The 27227-nt window shown below is 36.1% G+C and overlaps 1 protein-coding gene across 6 annotated transcripts in view; it reads right to left on the reverse strand.

Moving 5' to 3' along the window:
- The window catches only part of RB1 (RB transcriptional corepressor 1), a 155259-nt gene that overhangs the window by 4137 nt on the left and 123895 nt on the right, over positions 1–27227 (reverse strand). For 5 of the 6 annotated variants that reach the window (XM_070578233.1, XM_070578232.1, XM_070578235.1 and 2 more), the window contains 9 exons: positions 15077–15195; positions 12205–12350; positions 10538–10683; positions 6895–6999; positions 6326–6439; positions 6066–6229; positions 3566–3596; positions 660–802; positions 89–132 (listed from right to left, as the gene is read on the reverse strand). In XM_070578233.1, coding sequence (XP_070434334.1) covers positions 89–132; positions 660–802; positions 3566–3596; positions 6066–6229; positions 6326–6439; positions 6895–6999; positions 10538–10683; positions 12205–12350; positions 15077–15195 — 1012 coding nt within the window. Of the gene's footprint in view, positions 1–88; positions 133–659; positions 803–1014; positions 1153–3565; positions 3597–6065; positions 6230–6325; positions 6440–6894; positions 7000–10537; positions 10684–12204; positions 12351–15076; positions 15196–27227 lie in introns of those variants that run through there. The other variant, XM_070578236.1, reaches the window with a different exon arrangement.

The raw sequence follows: 27227 nt of genomic DNA on the forward strand, positions 1-27227 counted from the left end.
TATGTATTTATTCTTTGATAACATGAAAAGGCTTTTTGCAATGTAAACAACTGTTTCATTTACATAAAGTGAACTGATAAGTACTTACTCATTTCTGCCAGTTTCTGTTTAAACTCCCCTGGGAGATGTTTACTGCAGATTAAAAAAATACAAAATATTTCATACATATAGGTATAAATGGAAAACTCAAATTTCCAATAATTATGGTGCTTTCAATGACTTATTTTATGCTCTTATTTTAATAAGTAGCTTTTAATTTCAAAGGTTTATAAACAAACCATTTAAAATATAAATGTGACAAATTTATGATCCTATATATTTTTTCAGTGGTTCTTATAAAACATAGTAGTTAATATTTTTCAAGAGTAAGCATTTTAAAATCTAATGTTAATCAAAACTAGTAACTTTTGTCAATAGCTTTGTAAAAAAGTAATCAGCTTTTAAACATCTGATATTTTCAATTATTTTCAGTAGACAGTACATGAATGTATATGATGCTTTTAACTTTGGGATGCATCACATACCTTATTTTGAGCAATCCTCACAATTTCCAAATAAAATTGGCAGGAAAGGGATTGGTGGAAGTCAGGAGCAGACTGGCACCCTGGATGCTCTGATGACCAGCTAGGCTACTGAGAAACACTCTAAACTGCTCCTACCTTCCATCTGCTTCGTCAGACCCTTCGATATCAAAGCGCAGTTTCTTCAGTGGTTTAGGAGGGTTGCTTCCTTCAGCACTTCTTTTGAGCACACGTTCGCTGTTACACACCATCTGATTTATTTTCTGGAACTTCTCAGAAGTCTACAAATTACAGAATTCTTTATTTTACATCATTACATGCCAGCATTTTGTAGTTAGCATCCCTTAGCTGCAGTTTGGAGTGTGTCAAAAATCAGGCAGAGGTAATACCTGCAATTTAATTTTCTGCTTTATTGGACCAAATAAGAGATATGAAAAATCTCAAAATCATAGTGACTGTACTCTGAGTAGCTCTACCTCAATTAAATACTCACTCTTTTTAAATCATCTTGTCTCTTCCCATGAGGCTCTTCCTCCAACAACTCTGACTACTACTCTGAAAGTCCTGGTTCCTCATTTTTGGAAGTCACTCCCACACAAACCAGGGCTACTTCTCAGAAGCATGTAGAGCTCGAACAGCTTTCTGGAACCTTGTTTTTGACCTTTTCTTTTTTTTGAGGGCATTATATAACCAGCAAGAATGCCACAAGAATTTATAAAGAGGTGAAATGTCCACTGAATAATAATTTTGGACTCACTTTATGGGTATTATGTTGACAAGTCATATAGTTAATATATTTTAAACCATCATTGATATAATATTTGTCAAAATGCTAATTCATAGTTTTTTAAATAAAAAATCAAATATTGAAAAGATGTAAGAATTTGAATCCATTCAGTATTACTGGAGATGATTTGAAACATGTATCTCCTGAGGGAGAATCCTGTCGTAGCAAAGTAAAGGAAGCTTTACTTTGAGAAATACCAAAGAGGGCATGCCACCTTATTTTATCCAAGGGACACCACATGCAAAAATTCTATTTCTTATCTATTTTAGAACCAGAGTGAGGTGATTATCTTGGGGATGTACAGGAACACGTTCGTTTGAACTAAAAGATAAAGTCAGACTTTCTCATAGAAATTAAGTCTGATTTGACTGATTGATATGACAGTGAGGATTAGCTTGGCTAATTATGCTTTATTTTCCAAAAATTAAATGAGCTAGTTTTTTAAAAATAAAATGCAAAAACAGGTTTGATGGAAAATATATTTGGAGCACATATATAATATGATAGAAACTAAATCCTGTGCACCTGTTAAATGTATAAGATTATTAGTTATCAGCTTTAAAATGCAGAAGTACGTATAACATTTTGTCAATTCTTTTTAAAGTATGGCAAGCAGAAAAGTTTAAAGAGCACTACTCTATACCTATCCAGGTCCAAGCTTACTTATGTGGTCCCACATCTACTTTGGGAAGCCTGACAGCTGCAGCCTATCTTGAGCTCCACGTCACAGCATTTACTATTTAAGGTATTTTAACAGTTGGTCTTTTAGCATACAAACTATTATGTCTCTGTAGTTATTTCATTTGGGGAAGTGGTAGGCAGACTTTAGAATGGTTCTCACTAATCCCCACTTCCTACTATTTACATCCTTGTGTAATCCCCTTCTCCTTGAGTGCGGGTTGGACCTAGTGCTGTCTTGTTTCTGAGAAAAATGGTATGGCAAAAGTGATGGAACGTCACGTCTAGTATTAGTTACAAGAAGACCATGACTTTCATATTGCTCATTATCTCCCTCTTTCCCACCTCCCCTCTCTCAGAGTCCTCGTTCTGGGGGAAGCAAGCTGCTGTGTTGAGTAGTGAATAGCCAGATGAAGAGGCCCAAGTGGCAAGGAACTGACAGCCTGAGCTGCTAGCCATCAAGGATCAGGCAACAGTCACAGGAATGAGTTTGCAAGAGATCCTCCTCCAACTGAGTCTTGAGATAACTGCAGCCCCAGCTGACACGTTGATGGCAGCCTTGGGAGGGGAGGCCCTGGACCCAGCTAAGCCGTGCCTGGATTACTGACCCACAGAAACTGAGATTTTACAATGTTTGTTTTAAGTTACTAAGCTTGGGGGTGATTTGTTATGCAGCAGTAAATAACTAATGTAGGCAGGAGGGGTGGGGGTGGTGAACATGATTAACAATAATGCACACTGGTACAGGACTGTTGAATTAGTTCTGTTAGTGGAAGGCCCAGTGGAGCAGTAGGTTCCCAGCCGAGAACACCTATTTCAAAGCTGAGATTTCCCTCAGAGCCCTCTGGAACAAAGACATCCACGTGCCCTGCCACTTACCCTGGGGCAGAGTCTCATGTAACCAATTCCTAATCAATTTGCCAGAGAAAGAATGTCCAAGAAGTCTCAGAGGAAGGACAAGCAAAAGTATGTACATGTACAGAAGGAGAAGACCAGTAGGTAGGGACTGGCTGCTGACATTCAGATGGTGGTGGTTATATTTTGGAGTATCTTATTTCAAATCATATTCATAATTAGTGAATACATACATATTTTTGTATGTATATACATGAATGTATATATATACACACACATATATATGTACAGTCACATGGCTTAACGACAGGGATATGTTCTGAGAAATGCATCGTTAGGCAATTTCGTCACTGGGCGAAGATCAAAGGGTGTACTTACACAAACCTGGATAGTATGGCCTACAACACACCCAGATATGGTACTAATCTTATGGGCCCACCATCATATATGCAGTCCATATGCACTTCTCAGAACATATCCCTGTCGTTAAGGCATGCATGACTGTACAGCTTTGATATTCACCAATTATGAGTACGACCTGAAATTAAATCTGATTTGAAAATAAATCTTAATGTATATATCTGTCTTCTAAATTCTATGCAATGTACCTGGATGAGGTATTTGAATAATAATAGCATTTATAAATTCAAATTATAGAAATCTTCAATTTCTTTTATAGTTATAGTACATGCCATTGTATTTCATAGAAAGAAAATATACTCACCCCAAATGATTCACCAATTGATACTAAGATTCTGTCAAGTTAAGATAAAATACAAATTAGTAATGACTATCAAATACAACTGTGCAGAGATAAACATGCACACATCACTCTCAACTATCAGAAATACCAAATCAAAGGTCTCCTCTACCCCCAGAATCACTGACAAATTATACTCATTGGGGGCTTATTCTAACAGTGCCAGACTAATCATACACTCAGCTGGACTCTTAGATTTTTAAAGCCAAGAACTACATATCTGCAAGAACCTATTTTGCCAATGTCCACATTTAAAGAGGATAAAAGAACATTTTAAATTTACCCCTACTTAATTCTTCATAAATCAATGGGTAAATCAATTAAAATTTCTTTTACATTTTCTCTTTAAAAATTCAAGTTACATTTGGCAAAAACTTACTGTATTAAGTAACAATAAGAATATATATATATATATTTTTTGGTGAGGAAGATTAGCCCTGAGCGAACATCTGTTGCCAATCTTCCTCTTCTTTTTTTCTCCCCAAAGCCCCAGCACATAGTTGTATACCCCAACCATAGGGGGGTTCTTTTATGTGGGATGCCACCACAGCATGGTTTGATGAGCGGTGCCATGTCCGTGCCAGGATCTGAACTGGCGAACCCGAGGATGCCAAAGCGGAACATGCAAACTTAACTACTTGGCCATGGGGCCAGCTCCAATAATGAGAATTCTAATTAGGATCTATATGGATATACAGTAAAGGCTGTTTATCATATACCCTAGAATCAGACACCTCTATTGATTTGTTTGAACCATGTAACTTATGTATATGACAATCAGCTAAAGAGCAGCATTAGCCTGACATAACAAAGATTTGATCATATCTGCATGGAATTAGTAGATATATAGATTTTATTCTCCTCCAATTCCTTGATAAGTGGCCATCATCTTATAGATATCTGATTAATCAAAATACCTAAATATGCTGGGTAAGTAGTGTGTTAAGGTTCTCTTAATGCCTGATCAATGATTTATTAGGATTTTCAGAATATGAGTTTTTTGCTAAATAACCCCAACCCGGAAGTGATTTCACTAAGACCAGCAAAAGCCATCATTATGAACATAATATGGATTAATTATCATCATTAAAAATTACCTAAGTACACACTTTCATGTGGTGGTGTAGAACTGCGTAAATTAAACAGACATGGTGCGGAATCTTAGCAGCTTACAATATAAGTTGTAGATATCAGTATAGATACTCAACCATAAGAACACCAAATAAACAAAGGATGGTACAGGGGCACACAAGAGCATTTATATCATTTGACAATTATTTTCTACTTTATCTTTTCTCGTAGAGTTTGAAATTTTTATCATGAGTGTACATTACTTATATAATTAAAGACATCTCACAAACGTTTTCCAAGGGGTTAATACATCTCCTTCTCCTTGTTTTTTTGGTCCATTAAGTACAAAGGTATGGGCTGACAATTTCTAAGATGAGACTACATTAACTATAGTAGCTAATTTGCCTCCCACTTTATACAAATAAAGTCAGTTTCAAATAGCCCATGATAATATATAATAAGTCAATTGAAGTATACTTCAAAGCCAGAGAGCACTTGAGGTTCGATGTGGAAGATAATATAATGATTTGTTGCACAGAACCTTTCATCTGAGAGTTTAAAACAGGTTCACACTCATCATTTCCCTGATCCACAGCACTGTTCTAAAGTAGACATAGAGACCTGCCCAAAGTAATATGCGGAAGCCACAAGCAGAATTAGGGATGGACTTCTAAAGACTTAATTTACAATCATCAACATTTAATCAGTCATCTAGATTTTCACAACAAAGCAGGATGAACAGGTCCACAGAAAGAGTTTACAGGGCAGTCAATAAACTACAGAATAAAAATTCTTAACCAAAAAGAATCTACTTTATTTACCAGAACGGCAACTTACAAAAATATGAAAGTGACTTGAAACCTATTACCAAACTGGTTCTCTTTACAAAAGAACAGACCCCAGCAGCCAGAAAAGTTGATGACACTTTTTGTAAATCCATTTAAAGTAAACAGATTATCTTTCTTTCCTCCCAAATAAGAATTTAATATAAATTACTTATATCACTTAATATAAATAAGCAACTCAAGAGTCTAGCTTATTTTTTTTGTTTTTTTGAGGAAGATTAGCCCTGAGCTAACATCTGCTGCCAATCCTCCTCTTTTTGCTGAGGAAGACTGGCCCTGACCCAACATCCATGCCCATCTTCCTCTGCTTTATACGTGGGATGCCTACCACAGCATGGCTTTTGCCAAGCGGTGCCATGTCCACACCTGGGATCCAAACCAGCGAACCCCAGGCCGCCGAGAAGCGGAACGTGTGAATGTAACTGCTGCGCCACCAGGCCAGCCCCGAGTCTAGCTTATTTTAAAGGAAGAAGGCTTGATATTTTTATGTTTGGATCAAAATAATCCCCTCTTATTCTTTACCACTTCCCTAAAGAGAAAACACAAACCTTGATCTTGGAGTCATTTTTGTTGGAGTTGGCAGACCTTCTGAAATTTTATATGGATTCTTCAGGGGTGATATATAGATGTTCCCCCCAGGAATCCGTAAAGGAGAACTAGAAAACTTGTAAGGGCTTCGAGGAATGTGAGGTATTGGTGACAAGGCAGGGGGCTAGAGCAAAAACAAAAAAGTAGATTATTTAATGTTTTAGTAAGATTCATTGCTTTATAATTAGATTTTCCCAATCAAAGGATACTTTCAACATACTCTGGTGGAAGCATACTGCAAAATATTTGTTTTCAGTCTCTGCATGAAGACCGAGTTATAGAATACTATAATGGAATCATATTCCTCTTCTCTGATCAAAACACGTTTGAATGTCTGAGGAAGAAGAGCAAAAACAGTTGTTAAATGAATTTGGGAATTTCTCTCTTTATATTTTCTTTTTTAATAGTTCATAAAACTTTTTAACAGTAAGAAGCACATATTATATAGGGAAAAAATAATCTGAAAAAGCCTTGCTAGGCTTGGATTATAGATGCTCTACCAGAAGTGAAATGTCACAGATCATATATACATATTTTAATACACATGTAAAAGTGTATTACAGATATCCTCCTTAGTGCAGGGATATAGTATTCCTTATTAACTTATAAAGTGCGTTAACTTTCCAATTTCATTTTAGTTACAAATAATTAACCAATAATATAAAAGTAAAAAATTGATATGTGAATTTATATAGTAAGGTCAGAATATATGATCTAATTAATGACTGAAGTTATTCTATTGTAGATATGGGTATATACAAAAAAATCTTACCATGGAAGATTGCCTACCTCCTGAACAGCATGAGGAAGATCCTTGTATGCTGTTACAATGATTTTGAATTTAAGGTCTATATTCTTCACTTTGCATATGCCATACATAGAACACATCATAATCTAGTAAATAAATGTAATGTAAAAATAGTCAGAATTTTGTTACATAGTTGTGTTCTAAAAAGTACTGTTACCTTTTTTTTTAGCTTCAAAAAATGGAAATTTAATTTCCTGTAGGAAAGACTGAATGCTTTCCCCTAAGACTGTCACCAACTAAATGCCCTGAGGAACTCAGGGCAGGGTTTGGAAGCATTAACTGTTTCTCTCAATTTTTCTTTTTGTTATGTTACGAGATGCAACCACCAACCACCTGAACTAGACCAAACCCCATTACAGGAGCGAAGCATATGACCTTTGCCTCATTTTTAATGCTAAGATCTCTCCAGGAGGAGCTTAGGCCTTATTACCATACCCTGCAGTGTATGTGGAAGGACTTTTCCAGCTGAGCCTGGGCAAGCGAATACCCACCTCTCCCTTTTGACTATTCATTCCCCATCCAAAATAAAAGGCCCCCGCTGTCTCGTGCTCAGGGATAGCCATGACTTTGGAAATGATTCCTGTGGCCTCCCATTTGCTACAAACAAGCTATTTCTGGTCCAGAGTCTGATTTTAACCTGCCAGGAAGCAAACCCATTTTCGGTTCAGTAACAAGATCAGGAACAAGACAAAGAAGTGCCCTCTCACCAGTTCCATTCAACATTGTATTGGAGGTTCTAGCCAGGGCAATTAGGCAAGTAAATGAAATAAAATTCATCTAGACTGAAAAAGAAGTAAAACTATATCTATTCACAGATGACATGATCTTATATATTGAAAATCTTAAGGAATCCACTAAAAAACTATTAGAACTGATAAACAACTTCAGCAAGGTTGTCAAATACAAGATCAATACACAAAAATTAACTGTATTTCTATATACTCGTAATGAACCATCCAAAAAAGGAATTAAGAAAATAATTCCATTTATAAGAGTGTTAAAAAGAATAAAGTACTGGGGCCGGCCCCGTGGCCAAGTGATTAAGTTCGCACGCTCCGCTTCAGCAGCCCAGGGTTTCACCAGTTCAGATCCTGGGCACGGACATGGCACTGCTCATCAAGCCACGCTGAGGTGGCATCCCACATGCCACAACTAGAAGGACCCACAACTAAAAATACACAACTATGTACTGGGAGGCTTTGGGGAGAAAAAGGGAAAAAAAAAAGAATAAAGTACTTAGGAATGAATTTAACAAAACAAGTGCAAGACTTGTATGCTGAAAACTCCAAAACATTATTGAAAGAAATTTAAAAAGATCTAAATAAATGTAAAGACATCACATGTTCATGGATTGGAGGACTTAGTGTTGTTAAGATGAGAGTACTCAAATTGATGTATGATTCACTGTAATCTCTACCAAAATCCCACTTGGCTTCTTTGCAGAAATTGACAAGCTGATCCTAAAATTAATATGGAAATTCAAGTTTCAGAATAGTTAGAACAACCTTGAAAAAGAAGAGCAAGAATGGAGCACTAATGCTTCCCTATTTCAAAACTTACTACAAAGCTACAGTAATCAAGACAGTGTGGGACTGGCATAAGAAGAGACATACACATCAATGGAATAGATTTAAGAGATCAGAAGTAAACATTTGCAAATTTACAGTTAGTTGATTTTCAACAACTGTCAATAGAGAAAGAAAAGACTTTTCAAGAAATGATGCTAGAACAATAGCAGTGATATACAAAAGAATGAAGTTGGACCCCTACCTCATACCACATACAAAAACGAGCTCAAAATGGATCAAAACCTAAATGTGAGAGCTAAAACTATAAAACTCTGGGAGGAAAACAGGAATAAATCTTTACGACCTCTGATTTGGCAATTGTTTCTTAGATATGACACCAAAAGCACCAGTAATAACAGGAAAAAGATAAATTGAACATCATCAAAATTAAAACCTTTTGTGCTTCAAAGGACACCATCAAGAAAGTGAAAAGACAACTCACAAATGGGAGAAAATATCTGCAAATCATGTATCTGATAAGGGACTTGTATGTAGAATATGTAAAGAACTCTTATAACTCAATACTAAAAAAAGACAATCCAATTGAAAAATAGGCAGGACCAGCCCTGGCAGCCTAGTGGTTAAGTTCAGCACACACCACTTGGGCAGCTCAGGTTCAGTTCCCAGGCGCAGACCAACACTGCTCTTAGCAGCCATGTTGTGCTGGCAGCCCACGTACTAAAAAATAAAGGAAGACAGGTATGGATATTAGCTCAGGGTGAATCTTCCTCAGCAAAAAAAAAAAAAAAAAGGCAAAAGATCTGAATAGATATTTCTCCAAAGAAGATATACAAATGGCCAATAAGCATATGACAAGATGCTCAATCAACATCATTAGCCATCAGGGAAATGCAAATCAAAACTATAAAGAGATACTACTTCATACTCACTAGTATGGCTATAATCAAAAAGGCAAATAACAAGTTGGTGAGGATGTGCAGAAAGTGGAACCTCATACACTGCTGGTAACAACATAAAATGGTGTAGCCATGTTGGAAAATAATCTGGCCACTTCTCAAAAGGTTAAACAGAGAGTTACAATATGACCCACCAATTCCACTTGCAGGTAAATACCCAAGAAAAATGAAAAGACATGTCCACACAAAAACTTGTATATGAATGTTCATAGTAACATTATTCATAGTAGCCCAAAATTTCAAACAATTCAAATGTATATCAATTGATGAATAAACATGAAGTGGTATATCCATACAATGGAATATTATTTGGTATTAAAAAGGAATGAAGTACTTATACAAGCTATAACACAGTTGAACAATGAAAACATTTTACTAGGTGGAAGAAGCTAGACACACAAAGATAACATATTATATGATTCCATTTATATGAAATGACCAGAATAGGAAAATCCATAGAGACAGTAAGTAGATTAGTGTTTGTTGCCCGGGGCTGGAGTGGGTGGGAGAATAGGAGGGTGAGTGCTATAGAGTACAGGGTTTCTTTTTGGCATGATAAAAATGTTTTAAAATTGATTTTGGAGATGGTCGCACAACTCTGTGAATATACTACAAGCCACTGAATTATACAGTTTAAATGTGTAATTTGTATGGTATGTCAATCATATTTCAATAAAGCTGTTACCAAAAAATATTCTTATTATCCTGTTTACAGAGAAGAAAAAGGAAGATATGAGGGATCATTCTCTGTAAATCAATTAATTAATTAACTCATTCCTTAGTTTGTTCGTTCATTCATTCATTCATTTGGCACTGGTTAGATAAACTGGTTCTTAAGTCTCAAGTTTTTTTTCACACTAAAATGAAATCTAGCTTACCACAACACAGAAAAAGCCTACAGTACAGTTTCTTCAGTGATTTTGCCAATAAGATCCTTCATGTCATCGTAGAAGTCAAGTTACTGAAATACTCTCAAGCTCTAATTTTTAAGAATTACAGCAAAAATATAAAAAGTTGCCAACAAGTGAATATATATTAAGTCTACTAAATTGATCTAAGCTTCTCATTTGAATCTAACCTTTTCTTAAGAAATCAGCACATAGTTAACAAATAAGTAGGTGAATTGCATGTTTTCTTACTTGGTCCAAATGCCTGTCTCTCATGAGTTCATACTCATTTTGCAGGGTGTGCTGGAAAAGGGTCCAAATGATGTGTTCTAGCTCTCTGTGGTCAGACAGAAGGCGTGTACACAAGGTATTTAGTCGAAGATATGCTAGTCGATACACTGGAGAGAGAAGGGAATTAGTCGTGCTTACTGTTCATTTTGACTTAGAAGTGGATTTTTTCAAAAGATTAAATTGCTATAACCATAATACTATTAAGTAGCATTTTAACAGTAACCTCACCTCTACCACTATTTTCCTTATGAATAAATGATTCCTAGTTTTAGCATAGTGCTAGGTACATAAAAAGCAAAATACTACTTCCTGAATTAACTATTACAGCATGAAACTGAGGCAGAGATGGAAGGTAGAAGAAGAAAGATCATAAGATATTGTGAATTTTGACAAACCAAAAAAGGTTTGTTTCACTTCTGTTGGTAATCACTCATTACAGATGTTGGAAATTCTTATTAATATTCAGGAGGGATAATTATTTTTAAAAATAATGGAATTGTCAGTGTCTATTAATTTTTCCAATTCTAAAAACAAAAAACAGTGTTTTTGTCTATAAAATACCAATGAAGCATACTCTGTTGAAAAATGATAGACCTGTAGATTACCTAAGTGGTAAGATGACTGTGATCTGAAACTTAATTACTCTCAAAAAAATGCTATTGGAATACAGATTAGGAGAAAAGGAATCCACAAAATTGAATTTTCCTCCATCTACTTTAAATATAATGACCTTTGGTTTAAATGTACTTTTCAAAGACTTGCATAAGACAATCACAATTTTTTAGTTAATTTATCGCAGTGGTTCTCAAACTTTAGCATGCATTAGACTTGTGTGGAGGGTTTGAGATAAGTATTTTTATGCCTCATCTTAGAGTTTCTGATTGAGTACTTCTAGGGTGGGGCCCAAGCAAAGATTCTTCTTTCTCCAACGTTTCAGGTGAGGTGGACTCTGCTCACTGGGGACCACACTTTGGAGCCACTACTCACTTAAGGGCTATCTAAATATGCCTATAGAGCTTAGTATATTTCTGACTTGAATAAAATCAGAAAAAAGATTTATTGTAGAGGATCTGGCCTTTCACTTTCCTTCAAAGAGCTCCAAATGAGTGTGCACTTGTAATGTATTACACATGCACAGACACACAAACCAACCTCCCTGCCCAACCACATACACACAGAATCAGAGAATGCTATACAACCTGGTTGCCAGGAAATACGCCTGCACTAGGCCACAGCACACTGTATAATCTCAACTCTACATACAGACCTGAACAGCAAAAGTAATGTCAGAAGCAAATATTTCCAAACATTAATTTGAATGCATAACAACAGCAGCAATAGCAGAAACAATAACAACATCTAACACTTTCTCAGCGCTTACTATGTGCTAGGCACTGTTGGAAGCATTTTATGTATTAATTCATTCAATTATCTTAGAAACCTATAAGGTAGATTATTATTATTATAAAGTAGGTTATTATCATTTCCATTTGACAGATGAGGAAACTGAGGCATAGAAATATTAAGTGACTTACCTAAGGTCACACCTAGTATGCAGAAGAGCCATGATTTGAACCCAGTCAGCCTGGTTTCAGAGTCCATGCTCTTCAAAGTAATCATCTACTAACCTTTTTTGTAAAAGAGTGAAAGGGAGGTAGATTTCACTGGCTTCTGAGTCTGGAAGGCTGAGGTTGCTTGTGCTTCTGCATTTGCAGTAGAATTTACACGTGTAGTTGACCCTTTTTTCTTTGGGGATCTTACAGGAGAAAGATACCTAGATATATTCAAAGGAAAAGTCTTCATTTGAAGTTTCCTAAGAATATCTCTCTCTCTCACACACACACACACACACACACACATGCACACACGGCTGTACACATGCATCCAAACACATCTCATCTACTTAGTCTGTTATTCTAAGCCAAATTCCTTGCGCAGGCTATTTAAATAGACACTGGAAAAGATAGCTTAATAGGAAAACTAAGCTTGTCATTATCATTTCCAACTCTATTTTAATAAGTGGCTTTACCTGGGAATCACTGCCTTACTGATTAAAAAAGCTGTATATGTATAGATGTTTCATTTTAATAATTTTATAGTGGGATTGAGATTATAAGATAACTCCATCTTAAAAGAACAAGTTATTGATACCAAAACAGTGTTGTAATATTCCTCTTAAAAATGTTTTATTGATAACTATGGTTCATATATATAAGAGTTAAGTTACACACACATACACTCATCAAAATTATATAGTACAGAATTCTATGAATTAATACTTCAGATAAAGTTATCAAAGCAGATTTACACTTGTATACTAAATCTGTCAGACATAAATCAAGGCAGAGATATTAGTAAATACTTCCTCTCAATTTCTGATGTTCCACTGCTCTGTGTTGCCCTTTATTTTACAAGATAATCAAGGTCTACTTTCCAATTTTGTTTTAGTATATGAGAAATAATTCTGAGCAGGAAGTAGGATCTGTACCTTACTATGGATGTTTCTACCACATGTAGTATATTAAGTAGTACATGAGGAAAAGGAAATCGCCATCATAATGATTTTATAAGTTCCAGGGCCTAGTCTACTATCAATCTTGGATTTCTCTTCAATTCACTAACTGACAATTATGGTAGACAGACTTAACTTGGGTAGAAGTTAGTGTTTCTTGATCTACTATCAAATATTCAATTACCTACTGGGTACCACTATTTGAATCTCAAACTTAAGAAGCCCAAAGCAGAACTCTTGATTTCTTCCCCCTGTACTTCCCATCTCAATAAATGGCTCCACATTACATCCAGTCTTAAGTCAAAAACCTAGGAGTTACTTTTAATTTCCCCTTTTTCCAGATCCTCAAATTCAATGCAAAACCAAGTTCTATTAAATCTTCCTCTAAGATACATCCCAGATCTTTCCATTTCTTTCTATCTCTGCTGACATATCTTAGCCCAAGTCATCTATATTTCTCACTTGGACTACTGAATATAGCAAGCTCACGCCTCGTTAAACCCTTAATGCTTTCCCACTGCCCTTCTAAAATGCAAACTCTTTTCTATGGCCTATGGGAACCTACAAGGTCTAGCCCCAGTTTGCCTCTCCGACCTCGTCCTGTATGTCTCCTCTTGCTCACTCTTCTCCAGCCACACTGGGATTTCTTTCTGTTCCTCAGACCAGCTAAGTTTGATCTCCTCTAGGGCCACTGCACTTGCCATCTGCTCTGCCTGGAATGCACATCAAGCAGACTTTTGCCTAGCCAGCATCCACTTGTCCTTGAGGTCACAGATCAAATATCACTTCATCAGAGAAAGCTTCCCTAAACATTCTATCACTCTCTCAGTTTCTCTCTTTCACATCACTCTGTTTATTTCAATTAAAGAACTTATTATACAGTAAAATCACTTTATGCATTAGTTTATTTGTCCACTGTCTATTTCCTTCCTCCAGAATGTTAGGCTCTTATGATGGGAAGGACCTAGCCCATCTTATTCTCCTTTGTAGTCTCAGTGCCTAAAACACTTCCTGGCATTTAACAGATAACTGCTTATTGAATTAAAGAAAAAGATAAGGCTTAACTTATTTATATTAATGTATTGCCTAACAAACAAATTTATATGTGAAGGCAGAGGCTCTACATGCTAGAAATACTTTGGGTACAAGTTAGCATGAAAATGACATCTCTGGAAAATAGTCACTGCACTAACCACAGAACACTGTAACGTCAATTCCTACATAAAACATAACATTCGACACACTGCCAAGAAAGGCAGTGTAGCTAGAACGGTTAAAAGTATGGGCTTTGGGGTCAGGTTGCTTGGGTTTAGTTTCTGTTGACTTTTGGCAAGTTAGCTTCTTCCTGTAATTCCTATTTTATAGATAACTGAGGCTGATAGCAGTATCTACTACCCTACAGGGCTGTTATGAAGATTAAATTTAAAAAAAAAATCTGAAGTACTTAGGTAACTGTTCAGCACATAGTGAACCCTCAATAAATGTTAGCTATTGCTTGCTTCTTCCATTATCATCGCCATCCATTAATCAACCATTTTGGTCTCATATCCCCCACTACTCCCTATGCCTATCCTATGCTTTACTCCAAATGCACTGACCTGCACTCCCTGAAAAATGTTTCCTGCTTTCCTGGCTGTTATGCTTTGGGTTCATGCCACGTCTGACTCGTGGAACACTTTTCTGTCTCCTTCCTCCTCTCCAGTTTCCATGTTGAAATCCTATTCCACCTTCAAGGCCTATCTAAATTGCCATCTCTGCCATGAAAACTGCCCACATTACAGCAAACCCGAGTGATTTCAGTAGCACTTTGTACTACTTTATATGACCTTTACTTGGGTCATATATCTTATACTCCTGCTTCTTGAAAGCAGGAACAATGTCTTACTCAAAATTCTATTCCCTACAGCTTCTATATAGTCTCTCCCATTACACCATGCTCAAAATCCATGTGCAGGCTGAGTGGATAACATAAGATACACTCTACTTACATGTCTGCTGCAGTATGATTATTCTGGAGAGGAAGGTTGAGAGTACAAGCAGATTCAAGGTGATCAGCTGGGCCTTCTCGGTCCTTTGCTTGTTTAATAAGATCAAATAAAGGTGAATCCTGTATGGAAACAAGATAACATTAAAACAACATTGGTAAGTATGATTTTTCCATGTATATATCAAAATCATATTGTCTGACAGGGTGAGCACTATGAATTTAGTTACAATTGATAGTAGCAATTTAGACATCAGAAGGAGATACTTTTCTCCACTTTGAAAATACTGATTGCTAATTTTTCTACTATACACAAAATAAAGGACAAGAAAAATGTATAACTTTAAATGCTTATATCAGAAAAGAAATGAAAAGTTAGGGGAAAAAGACCACAGAAAAGACCCAAAGAAGGTAGAAAGAAGGAAATACTAAAGATATGAGCAGAATTTAATGAAAGTGAAAATAAAGATAAAATACAGTCTGATCAACAAAGCTAATAATTGGTTCTTTGAAATACCTAATAAAATAAACCAACTTCCAGCAGATTGAGAAAAAGAAAAGAGACAGATAAAACAGTATTAGGAACAAGAAGTGGGACCATCATCACAAAGATTAAAAAGATAACAGGCGGCTGTTAGGCATAATTTTATGTCAATAAATTGGGGAAAATTAGACTAAGTGGAAAGTTCTATAAAAATATAAATGAAAATAAGAAATAAAATAATCTCAATAGTCCTATAAATTATTAAAGAATTTGAATCAGTTATTAAAAATCTCTCCACAAAGAAAACATCAATCACCTTTGGTTTTATCAGAGAATTCTACCAAAAATTCAAGCAACAGATCATTCCACTTTTACTCAAACTTTTCCAAGAATGGAAGAAGTAGAAATATTGTCCAACTCATTTTATGAGGCAAGTAAAACACTGATACTAAAACCTGTCAAGGAGATTAGAAAAAGGTAAATTATAGCCCATTCTCACTCACGAACAGAGATATGAAAATCTTACATAAAATATATTAGCAACCCAAATCAGCAGTGTTAAAAAGAGAACATATCATTACTAAGTTGAGTTTATCCAGGTTGCAAGAGTAGTTCAACATCAGAAAATCTGTAATGCAATTCACCTTGCTAATAAATCTACGGTGAAAAATCTCAACAAAATCAAAGCAGAAAAGTTCTCATTCAAAAACCCACTTGTAGGGGCTGGCCCCGTGGCTGAGTGGTTAAGTTCAAGCACTCTGCTTCAGCCCAGGGTTTTGCCAGTTTAGATCCTGGGCGTGGACATGGCACTGCTGATCAGGCCATGCTGAGGTGGTGTCCCACATGCCACAACTAGAAGGTCCCACAACTAAAATATACAACTACGTACTGGGGGGATTGGGGGAGAAAAAGCAGGAAAAAAAAAAGGAAGATTCTCAACAGTTGTTAGCTCAGGTGTCAATCTTTAAAAAAAACAAAAAACCCACTTGTAATAAAATAAAAAAGAAACAAAACTCTTAGTAAACCAGGAACAGAAGGGTACTTCCTAATTTGATAAATGGCATATATAAACAAACAAAAAACCCACAGCAAACATTATATGTAATGGTGAAACATTAAAAGCATTCCCCTTAAAAAGTCAGAGACAAGAGAAGAATGCCCATGATTGTGCATTCTATTCAGCATTGTACTTGAGGTTCCAACCAGCTCAATAAGATAAGGAAAAGAAATAAAAGACGAAAGGATTGGAAATGAAGAAACAACAAAAATAACATTATTCACAGATAATTTGATTATCAATAAAGAAAACTCAAAAGGATCTACAGAGGAATTATTAGAATAAGAGAGATTAGCAAGGTTACCATTATGACATCAATATGAAAAATAATTACATTTCTACATTCCAAGCAAAAGTCTAAAAGTATAATTTAAAAAATATCATTTACAAAAAGTAAGACCAGCAGTAAGAACCATTAAAAACAGTGATTCAAAAATTTTAATTTTTTGGAGGTTGCAAGTTCAAAACAGGAGGGCCATATGTATTCTATTCTTTTAGTGCCTGAACTAAGAAGGATAAGACAACAGACAGACTGTCAAGATGCCGGGTTTATATCAAAAGGGGAAGTGATACATCAGTAAGTAAATATACAAAACTGTAGACTAAAGTAGACTTTGTGAAAATATGAAGAATAGTCTATCCAATAAAAAGTGTTGGAAAAATTAGTCAGCAATTTTTTAAAAAGTTAGATCATTACACCTTCACAGTATATAGAAAGTCAATTACTTATATTAAAAAACAAAATTGAAAAAGTACTAGAAGTAAATACAAGAGAATATCTTTATTACTTGATAAAAAAAGGACTTTGTACCTTTGATCAAAACCCAAAATCATAAAGAAAACAGATAAACTGATCTGACTACAGAGAAAACTGAAAACTTCTGTATGACTAAAACCATAATAAACTAAGTAAAACTAAATCTTTAAAAAATAAACAATACTGGTTTATTCTGCAACCCCCAGAAAGTAATTTTTATGTCATGTCATTCTTTGCTACATTCATTAGGGGAACTCTGAAGTGCAATCTGAGTAATGGCTTTCATCTGAGTAAAGTAATGTTAACACCACCAGCTAATGCATGTACGGCATACTTAATGTTTTACATCTTGTAGCCATTGACAAACCAAGTATCTTTATTTAACTGAAATGGAATGGGTGGAAATCCACATATATTCACCAGGAGTGGCCTAATCACATTTTTCTCTCAAAGACATTTTAGGATACCCTGAGACTAACAAAAATATGCAAATAAACTGAGCCTTTTAATAGGACTTAGGTATGCTACTAATCAGGCATTTTGCTTTCTCTTCAGATATGGTTTACCTGGTTGTGCTTCAGATTAGCACAGTGGGATTATAATAAGTGAATTCTTCCTCCAAGGGTTAGGTGGCATTTTTTTCACCAACAGTCTCCATGTTTCACTCAAGTATCCCTTTTATTATTCCATCTCCCCCAACCCAAGTGGTCACAAAGATATAGAGATATAGGTTTACAATAATGAGTATGTCATGATAATGGGAAGAAGTATAGTGCAGTGGATAGGAGCACAGACTCTGGAGCCATGCCACATGGGTTCAAATCCCGGCCACTTACTGACTGCATGACCTTGGACAAGTTGCTTAACTTTGTTATGACTCTCTTTTCTCACCTGTAGAGATACTAATGATAATAATACTAACTTAAATCACAGTATTGTGAGAATTAAGTGAGTTAATACATGTTAAGCATTCACAACAGTGCCTGGCACAGAGTAGGTGCTATGTAAGTATTTGATATTATTAGGGTTGTTATTCTGTTATAAATGCCTTTATACAAAGGACAACGTGTTTGTTCAAATGTATGAATGTATGCCTAGTTATCCTTCCATCCATCCATCCATCCAATATCCGCTGTATGTCTATTTTGTAACAGGCCCTAGGCTAAGAAGTAGGGACATAAAGGGAAACAATCGTGTAATTTTCAGATACTGATATACTTGAAGGATCATCTTAGAAGCATCTGTCCCCTTCCACCTTAACTCAACATGTTCGCTTGATGTCTATGCGTAAAATAAACTTTATTGATACTTTACCACCAAAAGTCTCCTGTTCCTCCCCAGTTTTTCCCATATCATTATCACTCCTTGTACCTAGTTGCCCAAAGCAAAAAAGGAGTCACTGTTAATTATTCTTTTCTTCGTTTTCCATTATCCAAACCAGGCAAGTCATGTTGGCTCTAACTTCAAAATATATCCCAAGTCTAACTTCTTCTGATCATCTCTAACATCACTACAGTCCAAGCCACTATTATTTCTTGACTATACCACCACAAAAGCATCCTATCAACTATTTTTCATACTTCTAGTCTTGCTGCCTCTCAGTTCTCCCCAACAGAGCTAATAAGCTATTCCCCACACCTTCCCCTATCAAAGCCCTCCAATGGCTTCCCAATAGAAATACAAACTCCTTACCTTGGCTTACAAAGCACTACATGAAGTCTGCCCCCTGCTTACCTCTCAGGCCTCACTTTCTATCAGTTTCCTCCTTACTTACTCCAACCATACTGGTCATCTTTCTATTCCTTAAATGTGGTATGATTCTTCCTGTCTCAGAATTTCTAGATTTGCTGTTTCCTTTGCCTGCAATGTTCTTTGCCAGAGCTTCCCATGACTCAACTCACTCCATTATTCATGCTGTCTCACAAACAGCACCTCCTCAGCAAAGCCTTCTTTGAACATCTCGTGTAAGACACTCCTAATTCCAACTTATCTGCTGCTCTCAATTGTGCTCTGCTTTCTTCATACTATTGATCACTACTTGAAATTATGTTAAGTATTCATTTGCTTACCTGTGCATTGACTGTCTCCCCCACTATAATGCAAGATGAAGGAAGGCCTGTGCTTTATTTATCTTGTTCACAACAGTATCCCCAATGTCTAAAATTGCCTGGCACACAGTAGGAACTCAATAAACATTTGTTGAATAAATGAATGAAGTGAGTAGGTTAAAGGTTCAAAGTTCTCTGAGTTTAAACTAGGGAGCAAAATGGCAGGGTGAGCTGACCCGGGATTCTCTCCCCTCCAAAACACAACAAAAGATTGGAAGAACTGAATTTCAGAGAATAAACATAATGCCAGCTCGTTAGAGACCTACTATACCAAGAAGGAGGAGATCATAAACCTAGCTTTACACCTTCGGAGGCGCCGGAACGTGGCGACAGGCTGTAACTGCAACTGAATTCTACCACCATGAGAAAAAACCGCTCCTCTACCATCCAGCAATTTATAAAAGCCCCAGACCAGAAGGAAAACAATAAAAACACAGAATTAAGTCCTGAGGACTTGGAATTAGGTAAACTAAGTGATAATGAATTCAGAGCAGCTATAATCAAAAAACTCAATGAGGTAGAGAGAAAGATAGAGAAACAAGCCGAGTTCTGGAGTTACTTCACAAAAGAGATTGAAATCATAAAGAAGAATCAAACAGAATTACTTGAGATGAAAAACACAATGGACCAGATAAAACAGAATACGGATTCCCTGAATGCCCGTGTAGACAACCTAGAGGAGCAAATCAGCATAATCGAGGACAGACAGGCTAAATGGCGCCAGACAGAGGAAGAAAGAGAACTAAGAATTAAAAAAAATGAGGAAAATCTCCGAGAGATAATGGATTCAATGAAGAGTAAGAACATAACGATCATAGGAATTCCCGAGAATATGGAAAAGGAAAATGGAGCAGAAAGTGTGCTTAACGAAATTATTGAAGAGAACTTCCCAAATCTAGGGATCAATGGAGAAATGTGTGTAGAGGAGGGTTTTAGATCTCCTAGATTTGTCAATGTAAAAAGACCCACTGCAAGGCACATAATAGTAAAGATGGCAAATAGGAATGATAAGGAGAGAATACTCAGGGAAGTAAGAAAAAAAAAAGAGAATAACCTATAAAGGAGCCCCTATCAGACTGTCAGCGGATTTCTCTACAGAAACCCTACAAGCTAGGAGAGAATGGAGTGATATATTCAAAGCTTTAAAGGATAAAAACCTTCAGCCAAGAATACTCTATCCAGCAAGAATTTCCTTCAGATATGAGGGAGAAATTAAATCTTTTCCAGACAAACAAAAGTTAAGGGAATTTGTAACTAAAAGCCCTCCATTATAAGAAATCCTCAAGAAGGCTCTCATACTTGAAAAAAGAAAAAAGGGAGAAAGGGGACACAATCCACAGACTAGGGAGACCGATGGATGGAACCAGAACAGGATAGCAAATATTCAACTATAGCATTAGGGTAAAAATAAGGAAACTATCAAAACAAGGACGATCTTAGCACTCTCACTACAAATTAATAAGACGAGTTGGAATCAAAAATGAAAATAATTATTTAGGAGGGGAAGAGCAAAGGGTCTAAATCAGTATTGGTCGAGTAAGTAAGAGACCACCAGAGAAAAGACTATATTATACACGAGATTCTAAATACAAACTTCAAGGTAGACACTAAAATAAAGTACAGAACACAGTCACAAATCATAGATAAGGAAAAATCTAAGAAACCCAGCATAAGAAATTGCAGTATTAAATGGGTAGTCTAAAGCACACAGGAAAAGAAACACAGGAAAACAAGATAATGAGCGACAGATTGACAGCATTAAGTCCACATGCATCAATAATCACTCTCAATGTGAACGGATTGAACTCTCCAATAAAAAGACACAGAGTGGCAAAATGGATTAAAGAACAAGATCCAACAATTTGTTGCCTCCAGGAAACACACCTCAGCCCCAAGGACAAACACAGACTCAGGGTGAAGGGGTGGAGGACAATACTTCAAGCAAATAGCAAGGAAAAAAAGGCAGGTGTTGCAATTCTCATATCAGACCAAGTGGATTTCAAAATAAGACAGGTAAAGAGAGACACAGAGGGACAATATATAATGATCAAAGGGACACTTCATCAAGAAGAAATAACGCTTATAAATATCTATGCACCCAACACAGGAGCACCAAGATTCATAAAGCAACTATTAACAGACCTAAAGGAAGATGTTAAAAACAATACAATAATAGTAGGGGACCGCAACACCCCACTCACATCAATGGACAGATCATCCAGACAGAAAATCAACAAGGAAATAGTGGAGCTGAATGAAAAACTAAAACAATTGGACTTAATAGACATATATAGATCACTCCACCCTGAAGGAGCTGAATACACATTCTTCTCAAGCGCACATGGAACATTTTCTAGGATAGACCATATGTTGGGAAACAAGGCAAGCCTCTACAAATTTAAAAAAATTGAAATAATAACAAGCATCTTCTCAGACCATAGTGCTATAAGGCTAGAAATTAATTACAAGAAAAAAGCTGAGAAAGGCACAAAGATGTGGAGACTAAACAACACACTACTGAACAAGCAATGGATCATTGAAGAAATTAAAGAAGAAATAAAAAAATACCTGGAAACAAATGAAAATGATAGCATGCCATACCAACTCATATGGGATACAGCAAAAGCTGTATTAAGAGGAAAATTCATCGCAATACAGGCACATCTTAACAAACAAGAAAAATCCCAAATAGGCAACCTTAAAGCACACCTAACTGAACTAGAGAAAAAAGAACAAATGAAGCCCAAAGTCAGCAGAAGGAGAGAAATACTAAAAATCAGAGCAGAAATAAATACTATTGAAACGAAAAAGGCAGTAGAAAGGATCAATGAGACAAAGAGCTGGTTTTTTAAGAAGATAGATAAAATCGACAAACCACTAGCCAGACTTACAAAGAAAAAAAGGGAGAAAGCTCAAATAAACAAAATCAGAAATGAGCGAGGAGAAACAACAACAGACTCTGCAGAAATACAACAGATTATAAGAGAATACTACAAAAAACTATATGCCAACAGAATGGATAACCTAGAGGAAATGGATAAATTCCTGGACTCCTACAATCTTCCAAATCTCACTCAAGAAGAGGCAGACAATTTGAACAGACCAATCACAAGGAAAGAGATTGAAACAGCAATCAAAAACATCCCAAAGAATAAAACCCCAGGACCAGATGGCTTTCCTGGGGAATTCTACCAAGCTTTCAGAGAGGATTTAATACCTATCCTTTTCAAGCTATTCCAAAAAATTAGGGAAGATGGAACACTTCCTAACACATTCTATGAGGCCAACATCACGCTGATACCAAAACCTGACAAGGACACCAAGAAAAAAGAGAACTACAGGCCAATATCACTGATGAACATAGATGCAAAAATTCTAAACAAAATTTTGGCAACCAGAATTCGGCAATTCATCAAAAGAATCATACATCAGGATCAGGTGGGATTCATACCAGGGACACAGGGATGGTTCAACATCCGCAAAGCAATCAACGTGATACACCACATCAACAAACTGAGGAATAAAAACCACATGATCATCTCAATAGATGCAGAGAAGGCATTTGACAAGATCCAACAGCCATTTATGATAAAAACTCTGAACAAAATGGGCATAGAAGGAAACTACCTCAACATAATAAAGGCCATATACGACAAACCCATAGCCAACATCATACTCAATGGGCAAAAACTGAACCCCATCCCCCTGAAAAGAGGAACGAGACAAGGATGCCCTCTATCACCACTCTTATTTAACATAGTACTGGAGGTCCTGGCCAGAGCAATCAGGCAAGAAAAAGGAATAAAAGGAATCCAAATAGAGAGGGAAGAAGTGAAACTCTCGCTGTTTGCAGATGACATGATCTTATATATAGAAAACCCCAAAGAATCCATTGGAAAACTGTTAGAAGTAATCAACAACTACAGCAACGTTGCAGGGTATAAAATCAATTTGCATAAATCAGTAGCATTTCTATACTCCAGTAACGAACCAACAGAAAAAGAACTCAAGAATACAATACCATTCACAATTGCAACAAAAACAATAAAATACCTTGGGGTAAATTTAACTAAGGAAGTGAAGGACCTATATAATGAAAATTACAAGGCCTTTCTGAGAGAGTTGGATGACGACATAAGGAGATGGAAAGACATTCCATGTACATGGATTGGAAGAATAAACATAGTTAAAATGTCCATTCTACCTAAAGCAATCTACAGATTCAACGCCATCCCAATCAGAATCCCAATGACATTCTTTACAGAATTAGAACAAAGAATCCTAAAATTCATACGGGGCAACAAAAGACCCCGAATTGCTAAAGCAATCCTGAGAAAGAACAAAACGGGAGGCATCACAATCCTTGACTTCAAAACAAACTACAAAGCTACAGTAATCAAAACAGCATGGTACTGGTACAAAAACAGGTGCACAGATCAATGGAACAGAAGTGAAAGCCCAGAAATAAAACCACACATCTATGGACAGCTTATCTTTGACAAAGGAGCTGAGGGCATACAATGGAGAAAAGAAAGTCTTTTCAACAAATGGTGCTGGGAAAACTGGAAAGCCACATGTAAAAGAATGAAAATTGACCATTCTTTTTCACCATTCACCAAAATAAACTCAAAATGGATTAAAGACCTAAAGGTGAGACCTGAAACCATAAGGCTTCTGGAAGAAAACGTAGGCAGTACACTCTTTGACATCGGTATTAAAAGGATCTTTTCGGACACCATGCCTTCTCAGAGAAGGGAAACAATAGAAAGAATAAACAAATGGGACTTCATCAGATTAAAGAGCTTCTTCAAGGCAAATGAAAACAGGATTGAAACAAAAAAACAACCCACTAACTGGGAAAAAATATTTGCAAGTCATATATCTGACAAAGGCTTAATATCCTTAATATATAAAGAACTCTCGCAACTCAACCACAAAACATCAAACAACCCAATCAAAAAATGGGCTGGAGACATGAACAGACATTTCTCCAAAGAAGATATACTGATGGCCAATAGGCACATGAAAAGATGCTCATCATCGCTGATCATCAGGGAAATGCAAATCAAAACTACACTAAGATATCACCTTACACCCGTTAGAATGACAAAAATATCTAAAACTAATAGCAACAAATGTTGGAGAGGTTGCGGAGAAAAAGGAACCCTCATACACTGCTGGTGGGGATGCAAACTGGTGCAGCCACTATGGAAAACAGTATGGAGATTCCTCAAAAAACTAAAAATAGAACTACCATACGATCCAGCCATCCCACTACTGGGTATTTATCCAAAGAGCCTGAAGTCAGCAATCCCAAAAGTCCTGTGCACCCCAATGTTTATTGCAGCACTGTTTACAATAGCCAAGATGTGGAAGCAACCTAAGTGCCCATCAACAGACGAATGGATAAAGAAGATGTGGTACATATATACAATGGAATACTACTCAGCTGCAAAACAGAACAAAATCATTCCATTTGCAATAACATGGATGGACCTTGAGAGAATTATGTTAAGTGAAATAAGCCAGCAAGAGAAAGATAATCTGTGTATGACTCCACTCATATGAGGAATTTAAAACTATGGACCAAGAACAGTTTAGTGGATACCAGGGGAAAGGTGGGGTTGGGGGTGGGCACAAAGGGTGAAGTGGTGCACCTACAACATGACTGACAAACATTAATGTACAATTGAAATTTCACAAGATTGTAACCTATCAATAACTCAATAAAAAAAAAAAACCTGAAAAAAAAAAGTTCTCTGAGTTTAATTCTGCCTTATAGTTAGAATAAGATTAAAAATAGAAGTTTCTTAGTTACATATACCCTAAATCCTTTAAAAATAAAATACTCCTTTCCTTTTTCCCCCATGTTATTTTCCTGAAGCATGAGTCAAACACAGAATGTATACTTTAGCCATAAAGAAAGTAAAAACATGCAAATTGTTTCAGAATGTCTATTATTTAGAAGACTTTCAAAGTGAAGTGCAGTGGAGTATTTAGGCAACTTGGAGTAAAACTGGAAATCATGTTTATCTGTGAAATATTATCCACTAAACATCAAACATTTATTGAATACTTACTATGGACCAGGGACTGAGTACAGTGGTGAGCAAAGAGATATGGTTCCTACCCACATGGTGCTTATAGTGTGATAGGAAGAGGCAGACAATGAACAAGCAGGGAGATAAGTAGGTAATGACAAATTCAGAAAAATGCTATGAAACGAGAGTTCTCTCATGAAGAATAAAAGGGGAGACCCAGCTAGATGGGCTGGTTCAGGGAAGACTCATCTGAGAAGAAAACATGGATGCTGAGACTTGAAGGGTGTGAAGGAGGCTGTGCTTTGAGAGAAGCAGGGGGCAGAGGTCTCCCAAAAGATGAAACATGTGCTAAGAAACTGGTGTTCTTTTAGGAAATGAAAAGAGGCCACTGATGCTAAAGTAAAGTGGTGGTGCAGTGGTGAGAGATTGTTAGAGAAAATGGTAGGCAGATGCCTGATTATGCAGAATCTTAAAGACCATGCTGAGAAGTTTGAATATTCTTAGAGAAATGGGACATCTATTACAATAGAAACTATATTTTAGGATAGAGCTTTTTCTTGTCATAAATCACTCTTGTTCTCTAGTATATTCCTAGCACAGAACTGGGGTTCTAAAAATATTTGCTGAATAACTGAATGATCTACTGTGTTGCCTCCAGGAATGTATTCCAGGTGACAGAGCTCACCATAATCCATATTGTCTTAGCTCTGTTACAAGTGACACAATTTCCAACTTCCTAGCTCCATTGAGAGTGAAGAACATGCCAGGCAGGGGTAGTAGCAGGTCCAGTGATAGCAAACAACTTTGGAGTTGCACACATAAACTCAGGAATTAACTCTATTAATCTGAAATTAAAAGAAGAAAAATCTACTACTTATTTACTTAAATCTTTAACTTCCCTGTAAGTAGAACTGAAAACATGAAACTGCCAGTATATTCTGGGTTATTTCTATTTCAGTTGTAGTATGTCATCAATAGAAATGTCTTTCATGTCTATAAGCAGTATAAAACAGGGCCAGGACTAGGACAAAGCAAGAGAGGTGTCCAGGATGCAAAATTTAAGGTGGCATTCACTCATATTTGCATGACCCTAGTAGGAAATTTACCCTTTGGGGCACTGAACACTAAACTGATGATTAAAGTTAGTTAATTTAAGATACACTTGGCAAAACAGAATGATGTGTCTCTTACTTTCATGGTTTGCTTAGACAAGAATTAAAGCACTTTCAGTTTACAAAGATTTTTTCAAATGTATCATCTCATGTACTCTTCAAAATAAATACATGAGTTAAGTGTTATCATTATTCATTTTATGCATCAGAAAAAATAGCTATTTTAGTAAATTATGACTGAATACTATATTATACACTGAAAGTATTTTCTGAGTGTGGGATAATAAGATTTGAGGTTTATAAATATAAAAACCAAAACTCTTTTAAGCTGTTTAAAAAAAATAAAGAACAAATGAACAGAATAGCTTCCTAGAACTAGTTATGTATTAGAATATTAATGACTTTTTATTAAAAATATTTTATTAATTTACCTATTATTTTCCATCTTTATCCAAAGGATTTACTGAAAAAGAAATCTATATTAACATCTATTAACGATAATAGCTACTATTTAGTAAATGCTTATTATGTGTGTGCATTTAATTTTCACAAAAACCCTATGATGTAGGTACACTATCCCCACTTAATAGATAGGG

Source organism: Equus przewalskii, chromosome 16, assembly GCF_037783145.1.
Source record: "Equus przewalskii isolate Varuska chromosome 16, EquPr2, whole genome shotgun sequence".
Classification (NCBI taxonomy): Eukaryota; Metazoa; Chordata; class Mammalia; order Perissodactyla; family Equidae; genus Equus; species Equus przewalskii.